This window comes from Carex rostrata, chromosome 1 (genome assembly GCF_964058835.1).
Source record: "Carex rostrata chromosome 1, lpCarRost1.2, whole genome shotgun sequence".
In the NCBI taxonomy this organism is placed as follows: domain Eukaryota; kingdom Viridiplantae; phylum Streptophyta; class Magnoliopsida; order Poales; family Cyperaceae; genus Carex; species Carex rostrata.
In genome coordinates, this window is record NC_135918.1 from 4,548,417 (window position 1) to 4,560,409 (window position 11,993).

Below are 11,993 nucleotides of genomic sequence, written 5' to 3' on the forward strand. Positions count from 1 at the left end.
TATTTTGAAGGAGAAAATTTCAGTGTCTAATTTTTTTCGTCACAAGTTGTCACAACGATTAATAGTATTTTCCTTTATTAGCCGTCCATACAATAATTTAAAATTTCTAGAAGCCACTTGATTTATAATTATAGATATTTGAAATATCAATGCAAAAGAAAATAACGATATCTTATAGCAAAATCAGAATTTATTTACACACAAAGAAAATGATTTATGTCATCACTTGTAGCCAAATCAAAACGCCCTTATTTTGAATCTGTTGAGATGTAAGGTAATACATACATATTAATTATATTGCAATTAAAGTCAATAAACATGCATGTAGGATCTTGTTTTACCATAAATTGAATTAAAATGGAAAAATTAGCTAGTCTTTTACAAATACCCCAAAAAAAAAAAAAACGTTTGTTGAAAAGAGAAAATTTTAACCTTGTACCTAATTACCAAACATTTGCATGCAGCTTCCAACTTTCTTTGCTTATTAGCTATTCCGACTTATTAATTCACTCAAATTAAAAATAACTCAACAATTTTTTTACTGGTAAAAAGTAAAAAAAAAAAACTTGAAGAGTTAGAAACAAAGATATGTTTCAAATAAAAAAAAAAGAAACAAAGATATGTCAATCAGAAAATGAGGCCACATCCACATGATAATGATATGTTCAACATTATTTTTTATTAAAACAGGCCCCATAAAGCTACAAGCTAACTTCTTACCACTTTGCACAAAGGTACCACTTTTTCTTTCTAATACTTTCCAAATATAATTGTAAAGCTTCAACTTTTCACTGTCCCATGCCTATTTCCCTTGCTTAATTTAGATAGCAAGAAACAGCCAAAAACCTATCCAACATATAGATTAACAACTTATGAACATCAATGCCTCGAAGAATTAATTGTAGATGTAATAACTTATAAGCATCACACATGGACAAATAAGTTGGCCACGTTCGAGCATCTCAGATCTTTTCCTGATTTCTTCTTCTTCTTCTTCCTTTTATTACCATATAGGCATAAAACTTAAAAAATATAAAATTCTGAATGGACAGAGAAGTGTTGATGATTTTCAAGTAGCAACAAAAATCTGACTTCAATTACAATATCACCTCTTCTCTGATCTGTTTCGGCGACTGATGACCCTATAAGTACTGACCCGGCGCCCTGTTTGCGGCAATGACACGGCCGCATCAACAACCGAGATTGCTGTCTTACATCCATATAGATCAAGCAGACCAAACCGACCGGTGATTGCTGGTACAGACAAGGGTTTGACTGCCTTCGACCGTCGTTGAACATGGGTGGCTGTTGTACCAATTGGTATGCACTCAAACCCTTCCTTCGCACACTCTGACAATGCCGTGACGAATGGATCAGATACCACGGGTTTGGATCCTGCATCCAAACCAGACTGAGGGATAGTAACCGTACCTGTGTGACGAGACGGGGGGAGAGGGAGGGGGAGAGCAAGGGCCTCGAAACCGTTAGGAATTTTGGGTATGCCTGGTTGCTGCTCCCATGAGAAAGGGATGGATGAAGATGATCTTGATGACGACGATGATGATGGTGATGATGACAATGATGATGAACGAGATGATGTAGTTGTGCTAGAGGTAACCGATGTGTGGCGAATGCGGCTGCGCATTGGCAGGTGCACCGTAGTTGTTTCGAGAGGTGGAGGTGGGAGAGGAAGAGGTGTAGGTAGAGACGGTTCTTTCATTTTAGAGAGGTGGTTCTAACAAGGGGTGTGGTTTGAGAGAAATGTAACTGGTATGGGAATAATATAAAGCCAGGCCTAGTTCACAAGGGGCTGAGGTCGGGGCATGATATAGTATATATACAATGTATATCTCTGTTGGCAAGTAGGAGAAAAGTTAGTGGAGATCGTGGGGTTATTAAATCTAATTTTGATTGAGTGCTTATTTTTTTGTTTGTTCTAATTTTAGTTTTTTTGCATCCAACCTTTCTTTGTCACCCAACCATCTCTGAACGGCTTCAATCGCTGCAATAATTTATTTATATTAAAAGTGAGGCTATAGTAAAATGCATTTAGAGATAGATTTGCTACCTGAATTCATATTTTATATTTTTACTTTTTAAACCTTTGTTTTTAAACTGCAAACAGATGACCGAACAACTAAACATGATCTTTATATAAAAATATATATTTTGAGAATAAATTGTATAAGTGCTAGAATATTTTTAATGTTTTTTAAATAGATAGATTGAAAATTTTATACCATTCCATTAGAAAGTATTGATTTTTTACATATTAAAAAAATAGTATTGAAAACTTAAATAATATAAAATTTGGTCTTTAAGTACATTTTTATATTAAGATCATCCGTTCTATAAATGTATATTACAAATCGCGCCATTCTATTAACAGGTATATTATTCAAGTTAATATGGAATTACTTTTGAAAATTAGTTTTTTTCTTTATTTTTTATTTAATAAAAAGTTGTGATTTTCAAAAATTCTAAAAATAAAATAAAAATTCAATTGTAAAATTTGGTCTCCAAACACATTTTAATATGAGATAGAGTTAAAAGATTCAAATCGACTGCTTGAATTTAAAAATAAAGATATCATGAGCGAAAAGTAAAACACGCTATTTACTTCTCATAGCATGATAATATATAACTCAACTCTTGAAATTAATATGATATTTCTTGTATAAATACTTAGCAAAATTATTATTAATAACCATCTAGTTATCAACAGTGATTGTGTGATCATTGTATGATTTTACTGAAATCACATTTATTAGTTAGCATTGTAATTAAAGAAGAGACCATACATGCATGTTTACATCAATCAAAATTCATCTCTCTTTTTTTTATGTATTACTATGATATTGACACGTAATGTTCCTGTAAATCTGACAGCATCTGCCATGATCTTTCAAAAAAAAAAAAAACTATGGTTAAGATATACTTATTGTTAAGAAATTATATAGTAATAGTATTTGAAGCTGTAAATTTTGAACCACACTAATATTGATGAATATATTGCTCTCTTAAATAATTAGCGAACTTGTTTAAACATTTACCTATATATTTTTAATATATATTCAGCTAGATACTGTAGCTATTGGGGAATATTTCCAAGGCGAACACTTAGGGCCTGTTCGGTTGCACTAGTGGGAATAGGAATGAGTACGAGAATTAAAAATTTTGAACTGAAAATTACTGTTCACGTGGGAAAAAAAAAATTCAATCTGAGTGAATTTTCATTTTTCCACGTGAACAGTAATCTTCACGGTACAGCCAAACAGGCCCTAAAGAATCTGTTTAGTTGTCACTATGGGATTGTACGGTATATGATTTTTCGGATACTAAAATCTACAAATTAATTTATGAGAAATCACATCTATGTTATACATGTTCAGAAATAACAATAATATTACTGAAATAAATGTTCGGTTGTATCGTAAAAATAATTGCAGAAAATTATAATTTAAGAAAGTATGTCAATAATAAATGTTGAGCAAAGCTAGGGTGTGATGTACTCACCAAGAGAGTTTGGTGAGCAAAACTCCAAAAGTGTATCGGATCGGCTTCAAACGACAAATCTAAACCGTTGAAATCCATGTACTTCATGAGAGATGCATGTAAATATAAAATTTTGAAAGTTTCGAATTTATTTGCTACAAGGTCAAGCGGTTAAAGATATCAATATTTTATAAGTTGTTTTATATATTCATTTTGTCATCATTTCTTTGACCGTTTGATTTTCTAGCAAACAAATTTGAAACTTTCAAAATTTTACATGTACATGCATCACTCTTGAAGTGCATAGATTTCAACTGTTTAAATTTATTATTTGAAGCCAATTCGATATACTTTTTGAATTGTGCTTGGTGAGCACATCACACCTTAGCTTTACTCATAAATGTGTGTATTAATATTAATTATTAATAAATTTCTGATCAATTAGATTCTTCATTGAAGCTTCAGACGTACTTGTGTTTGTTGGGAATTTGGAGGTTTTAAATAATAATATTTAGGGGCACAAGTGGTTTCACTTTTCGGAGTTCCTTTGTCGTTTTCCAAGAGTTCAAGACGATAAGTCCATTATATGAATCTATATTACATTTTTTTTTTTTTGCGAAAGGTGTCCGTACACTTACTACAATTTTCACAATTAATAAAAATCATACTTTCGGCATTATTTTACCGAATAGTTTTTAAGTACTGATAATATTTATTCATGAGTGCTTATTGCAAAAAAAATAATATATATTGGATTCTCAAATCTCAATCCTTATATTTGCGCATAGTGCATAGTAATTACTTTGAAGTTGTGGTGGGAGACCGCAAAAGGCAAAGACAAGTACAAGAAATGATTTACATCTCCAGCAAAGCGCCGGTAAAGATTACTTTAGAGTTTAGCCATGCTTTTTTCCTGATAAATATTTACCGTTGAATAGCAGCAAGGTCGTGAACAGAACAGCAGGGGAACTAAAGTCTGACCCAACGACCGTTAGTCTATGTCTGTTGGGCCCCACGACGACCCCATTTAGGAGAACCAATCATAAGTTTCTAAACACGCTAATTGGACGATTGTGTCGTAAGTCAGGCTACAGGAAACAACACCACCTTTATTTCCTTGTGTGAGCTATACGATGCGGGTGGGTTTTCTGTTTAAATGGTGTTGGACAGTTTCGTTTAACTTCGAATCTGAACCGTTCGATCCACGTCAGAATTCGTTGGCGCGAAACTTATCCAGATTGGACGGTTTATGTACAGATTTGGATTAAATTGGTCCGAAGCCTTTTGGACAAAATTAATTCCATGCGATGCACGCCTATGGTTAAGCACTCACTAATCACTATTAAGGAAACCTTTCCATATTTTTAATTTATTTATTGCTTTCTTTTCCGCTGCGCTTTTTTTATACTAAAAATTGATTTGTTGTTCGTTTGTGGTGCACGGGTAGTTGAGCTTCCAATTCATTATTAGGCCCATATGCCTCGCAAAAAAAATATATCAAATTATTATCAATTGTAATTAATTAAATAGTTTCATTAGGTGTATAATCATAATCTTTTAAGTTTGGTCAAAAAGTGTGTATTTTTGTTTTTGACGCAAGCATAGGATCCCATAGACGCCTAGCCATTCGATTAATAAATTAATTAAATCAAGGAACGGTCAGAACGTTCATTAAATCAATATTGTGAATATAAGTTAAAAGGTTAAAGTTCTTAACTCATCTTCAATATAACATGCAATTTTTTACATGTCTCAGCCAACTGTAATTAAATTTGTATAAATTATAATTCAAACAATATTTACCTTATTTCGAATAGTATTGGATCAACACTATTTAAAACTTTCAAATTAATATGTTTCAATCATTATTCTAACATACTAACTCAACTCTAGTACTATTTTTTTAAATATTCAAATATATATACCATGCATATTTCTTCAACAACCAAAAGGTACCTTGAGGGCTTGAGGCTATCAGTAATAATAAATTAAATTAAATATAAATTTATACTAAGGAGTTTGTATTCAATTAGCTTAAACACTAAACAATTGAATTCATAATTAGAATGCTTTAATGTTTTAAGGTCCAATCAGGAATTTAGATTTATTTTTTTATTAAAGAACGTCAAAGGCGGTCTTAATCTTCATTAAGGGTGCGTAGAATAATTAATCAATTAAAAAAATTAAGCAAAGAAAACTTAAAAAGGGATTAAAACTTAAAAGAGATGTGGGCGCACTATATAATATATGAGGGTTAAAATACATCCTCCCTTTTGTGCTCCTAACGTGCACTCTCCATTCATATTTTCATTTTCAAAGTTCAAATAGTCGATTCGAACTTTCCAACGTGTTCTTCATATTAAAATGTGCTTGGAGACCAAATTTTACATTTTTTGGAAATTTTTTACTATTTTTTCAGAATTTTTGAAAATCATCACTTTGCTGAATTTTTTTATTATTGTTTAGTTTAATCAAAAATTCTGAAAAAATAGTAAAAAAAATTTCAAAAAATGTAAAATTTAGTCTCCAAGCACATTTTAATATCAAGAACACATTGGAAGGTTCAAATCGACAATTTGAACTTTGAAAATGAAGATATTGTTAGTTTGTAATAATCTAGAAGTCAATAATACGATAATTTATCATATAAAGCTTTGTTCATGAATTGAATGTTTAAATATATATCATTTTGTTGCCTTGAGTATTATTGTATTATGGATCATTTCGAGTTCATAACTGGAATTGTGAAACTCCATAATAAAGATGATATATATTCTTAAGAAGTCACTAACCGAGATAATTAGCAGTAACACTAATTAACCGTTACTAAGTTAGTATGTGGATTAAAAGATGGTTAAGTTTTACAAACCATTGACACGAGATGTCATTTTAATCACATAAATACATATTCTAGGAACATGGTATTTAACAGACCCCGAATGAAACATTAAATAGAATTGTGTTCGTGTCATTAATGTTTTCATTTAGTGTCAAGTTCTACGGTATGAGGTATTCATCGTTCCTACTAAGAGATGTGTATGTGTGAGTGTTATCTAACGTTGTCCGTAAAAAGCAGTCATAACGGTAGCACTTCCGTATGTATAGCTTAACTAAGGAAGTGATGGTTTACCAAAAGTACTATTGTCCCTCGTATTTTGTACGAGCTATAGCATCACTGGGCCCCTTGGTAGAGTTAGACTATCTGCATGCAGTATAATTACAAGAGTAATTATATTTGATAATCTGCTCAAGATCAAGAAAAGATTAAGTTAGTAAGGATGACACACATCTACCTTGAAACTGACACGAGTAAATTATTTACTGGATCGTGATATTGTACAGTACAGCATCATCTGTGTAATTGGATGGTCATAATGTATACTGCCAGATGCCTCATATGATTATAGAAGTTAAAACAGTTTTAATTCTATTTACCAACATAACATAGATCCTATTGGGTCACACCGTATAGGAGCTATTCGGAGAATCTTACTGATTAATTATAAATTGATTATAATTAATATTAAGATGGTTATAATTAATTATACGTGATATAATTAAATTATAAATGTCATATAAAACTGACAAGCAGAAACAACGGTTAATTTATAAACGTACACGTTACGTTGTATAAAAGTTACAGAACAACAACCGAAAAGAAATATAATTGTACATGACAATTATATATATATTTGATTTGGATTTTAATTGTTAATTATGGATTTTAATTATGGGTTTAAAGCCCAAAAATAATCAAAGCCTTAATTAAAATTAAAAGCCCAAAATCAAAGCCTAATTTATAAAGTCTTTTACTAATCATGACACAACACCTTCCACACTCTTCTTCATGCTTCTACACCCTAAGGTGTCATGCAAGGTGGCATGGAATGAAATGTGGCATGACATTTTGGTAAATAGGCCGAACTTGAGGGGTATTTTGGTCATTGACGAACCTCCTCAAATGCCTATAAATAGAGGGATGAGGTGAAAGAGAAAAATTACTAATTCACGTGTTATCGGATTGTCTGATTAGTTCGTTAATTATATTTTCTCTCTTTCTCGGTTTCGGTTGTTACGAGATTCGGAAATAATATATTTTGCGAATTCCGCGGTATTTCTATTTTTGCTTTTTAGTGAAACAAAATAACTTTGAGCCGGAAAAATATTTATTTCGTCCTTAACGGTGAATAGTGTTTTTGCAGAAAACCGCGGTTTACGATATTTCTGGCTAAAGAAATAAACCACTCTCTGGTTAGTCCTGGTGGATAACCAATAGAGGTATCATTTGTTTGATACTCTGAGGCAACCATTCCTGATCGTTCTACTCGCTCGGTCTGCTTTCCAATTTGAATTTGGAAACGAGGTATAAACATGTTATATTAATCAATTTAATTGGTAAATAGATTTAATGTTTTAGAAATCAATTATGGAGTAGATCTGTAAAAGAATTAAATGAGGTTTTGATGCCGAAGGAATACTGAAGGTGGACCGCCTTGAAAAGTTACCTGACATACCTCGTTTAATCATTGGCTTAAGTTAGAAGTAAAAATTTTGTTTTATGTTATTTCCGCATCTTAAGCTAAATCAATGGGTTTGAACCGGTCAAAAACCCAACAGATATGAGGGGAGGGTGCACGTTAGGAGCACAAAAAGATGATGCATTTTAAATTCTAAGCTTGGTTTATGTGACATTTTAGTGTCCGAAATAATAGTTGTCTACAAGCTTCTCAGGTAACAAAGCTTTTTCTCAGTGTTTTCTTTCAGCCATTTTTATTAATACCCTAAAAACAAAATTAAAACTGCCTCCGCATTGGTTTTTTTTTTTAAATTGCCTCGACTGCTAGGCCCACGGGCGGCCCACCCTCCCTAGCAGACCGCTCGGGCCAGGGGCGGTCCACTAGCGACCAGATCGCCTGTGGTTCGGGTGGTCCTCTTTTTCTTTTTTTTTTCTTTTTTAGAGAGAGATCTTAATATTTTGATTTAAATAATTTTATGAAGAAAAAAATTTCTTGTTTAGAGTGCATGCCAAAATATAAGACATTTGATATATTTATGCAGTGATGTTGTAACTCTTTATTTTATATATTTAATTTGATTTCTCATTTGGATATCACAAGTCTAAATATAACACTAATTAAGGACTTGGCATTGATTCTTAATAATTTATTTTATTCAAATATACACAAGGAAATATAGTTAGATTGCCTCAATGATGTCAACTTTTTTTTTTATTTTTTAGAGAATAATTAGATTATGTGATTATTGTCAACATATACCATTTGCTCGGAGATAGGCAAACGAACACAATAAATAGTAAATGCATTTTAAAATAATTATATGAATAATTCTTGAATAACCTTTTAGGCTTTTGACTAAACAAAATACCGATCGTTGTACATCTACCGTTGAATGAAAACTTAAACTGAATTTTTAAGTCACTAAACGATATTCTTTTTAAATTCTGATGGTTCAGATGCCCGGGGGTTATCTCCCGAATGATATTCAGATCCGTCTCATTCCCCTCTTTCCAAAAAGTGGTCATACGCGCAAATCCGACTTTCCTAGACAAAGTTATGGCTGTTTAAAGTTTTTTCGAAAGCTGAACTTTGAAAATTCATAACTAATTGTAGAAAAATCCAAAGAAATTGAAATTTGTGTCAATTCTATGTATTTTTGAATGTTCTACATGCTGGTGTAATCATTTTTTTAGTTTGGTCCCTGTATCAGTCCAGACTTGCTGATTTACTAGAAGAAGTCAAATTTGATGTTTTTAGTGCATTGCACTATACCAGTGGCCTTTGCTTAGTGCTTGGCTGCTGAGTTTGGACTTGGTACCATACCAGAGGTCAGTCTATGGTGCTTTGTGCATAGAAAGAGATATAATTTGAGGTTTGTTCATATTTTAGTAGCTCTAAACTACTGTTTTAGTACCAGAAATTTTTGAATCAAGGTCAAATCCTTAATTAGTGTTATCTTTAAACTTGTGATATCCAACTGACAAACCAAATCAAAGTTATAAAGAGTTGCGACATCACTGCATAAATATATCAAATGTCTTATTTTTTTGACATACACTCTAAACGAGAAAAAAAATTCTTCATAAAATTATTTAAATTAAAATATTAAGATCTCTCTAAAAAAAAAAAAGAGGACCGTCCGGACCATAGGCGGTTTGGTCCCTAGTGGACCGCCCCTGACCCGGACGGTCTGCTAGGGAGGATGGGCCGCCCGTGGGCCCAGCGGTCAGGGCAATTTAAAAAAAAAACCAATGTGGGGGCAATTTTAAAAAAAATCAATGCAGGGGCAATTTTTAAATTTTCTTTTTTTTTAGAGTATTAATAAAAATGGCCGGTTTTCTTTTTACTAAAATCCAGTCAAACTTTTCTGAATAATTATTCTTTAACGAATTTCTGAGTAGCATTACGTACTCAGAAAATTATCTTTTTGAAGAAGCAAAAAAATAATATTTATTAGATTTAACTTTTTACGCTTTCATTTTTTTAGTGCTTGGCAAGGACAATACTCATTGTGTAAGAGGTCGCAGATTTAAAATCTGAATGAGAAATTTATTGTGAATATTAAACTAATTGAGTGGCTTGACCTTTAACTTTACTAAAAAAATATTTTTTTTTTCTTTGATAGGCCTTTTGATGTTTTAAAAAACTTTTTTTAACTTCAATATATATACATATATGGGAAACAAATCCCTCGACCTTAAAAAAAAATCACGGTCATATTTAATTGTGGAAGCAGAGATTTCTTATTTACACACTTAAATTATCCAACAATAAGTAAAATACAAGTAATAAGATAGAGTAAGAAATAAGTTAATTTATAATAAATTACTTTATTTTTTTTAGATGGATTAACTTAATATATACTCACTCTACTCATAGAGCACACTATCATAGATAGAGGTTCGTTGTTTAACAATTTACTCATTCGACAGATTAATTTAAGTCATGACTTAAGCTATTTAATAAAATATTAAAATATAAAAAAAATAAAATAAAGTAAGTAACTTAATTTTTTTTTTTAATTTAAGTAGTAATATAATATAATGAGCAAAGCTAGGGTGTGATATGCTCATCAAGAGGGTTTGGTGAGCACAACTTCAAAAGTATATCGAATCGGCTTCAAAAAACAAATTCAAACCGTTGAAATCCATATATTTCATGAGCGATGCATGTACATGTAAAATTTTAAAAGTTTCGAATTTATTTGCTATAAGGTCAAACGATCAAAGAAATGATGAAAAATGAATATATAAAACAACTTATAAAATAACTTATAAAAGGTTCATTTTTTTGACCGCTTGACCATGTAGCAAATAAATTTGAAACTTTCAAAATTTTACATGAACATGCATCACTCATGAAGTACATGAATTTCAACGGTTTAAATTTGTAGTTTGAAGTCGATTCAATTTACGTTTGGAGTTGTGCTCACCAAAATCTCTTAATGAACACATCACTCTCTAGCTTTGCTCTAATATAATTTATATCGGCGATTTGGCACAAATCCGATCCATGGATTGGTGCGTCCATCGGAAGTCCTCCCTTGTGCGATATTTGTTTGTCTAGAGAAGGCTTTAGATTTCCATGGGAAATCGGAGCTGGGCTCATTTTTTTAGATTACGCATAGCCTGTCTAAAAAGCATGTCTTATGCACCTTTGAACTGGTCTCTCACATAGGCATATTTCCAAAGAAAATGACAGAGAATTTTCGGAACTGTACTCATTCATTAAGGCCCAAAATTTTACTTGAAAATAAAATTGTGTCCTTGTTTTAAATGGTGTTGGCCTGCTAGCAGGAAACGAGACATGTAAATATGTAATACTCAAAACATTATTGAAAGATTAAAAATACTGAAAATACATAGTGTAATTTTTCAGAAGCAGATGTCAAATGAGCTTTTCCGGAACCATTTTCTCCTAAATTTAATGATCTTCTGTACAGTTATTTGTTATCTATCTCTATACTGATTTATTTCTTCCTATGTCATCACATCGTTGACTTTATTAGACTCAATAAAAGATTTGGTGTTAAACTTAGGGGACTTTATTAGACTCAATAGAGATTAGAGAAGTATAATATAACGTGGACTGTGATTTTTGACGACGAACTTCATTTTAAAAAAATGATCTTGCTCGTTCGAAAAAAATATTGTGTGGTCATCAATTAATAAAAAGCGTGAATTATGAATATATTCAACTTTAATAAAATTTAAAAAATCAATAAATAGTTTATATAAAATTCATTAGTGAGGCCATCATTCTATGCATAATGTACATCAGTTTATACTACGGATCCATATTTTTATTTTCAAAGCATAAATAATCGATCGAACCGTTTCAAAGTATGACAATGTCCGTGGAGACCAAATTTTATATATATTTTTAGAATTTTTTTATTATTATTTTAAATAAGTAAAAAATTACACTACGTATTTGACATCTAGTTTGGACCGATGTTTAAATTTTAAAAATAAATATATA

At 31.4% G+C, this 11,993-nt stretch overlaps 1 protein-coding gene across 1 annotated transcript; it reads right to left on the reverse strand.

Moving 5' to 3' along the window:
- Positions 1-657: 657 nt before the first annotated feature.
- On the reverse strand, positions 658-1,816 carry LOC144565163 (uncharacterized). Its single transcript, XM_078314839.1, has one exon. The coding sequence runs from the start codon at positions 1,718-1,720 to the stop codon at positions 1,106-1,108; it is 615 nt and encodes a 204-aa protein (XP_078170965.1). The 5' UTR covers positions 1,721-1,816; the 3' UTR covers positions 658-1,105.
- Between the last annotated feature and the right edge of the window lie 10,177 nt (positions 1,817-11,993).

Excerpts from the sequence above, each read along its gene's own strand:
- LOC144565163 (XM_078314839.1), bottom strand. The coding sequence starts at position 1,720 with ATGAAAGAACCGTCTCTACCTACACCTCTTCCTCTCCCACCTCCACCT.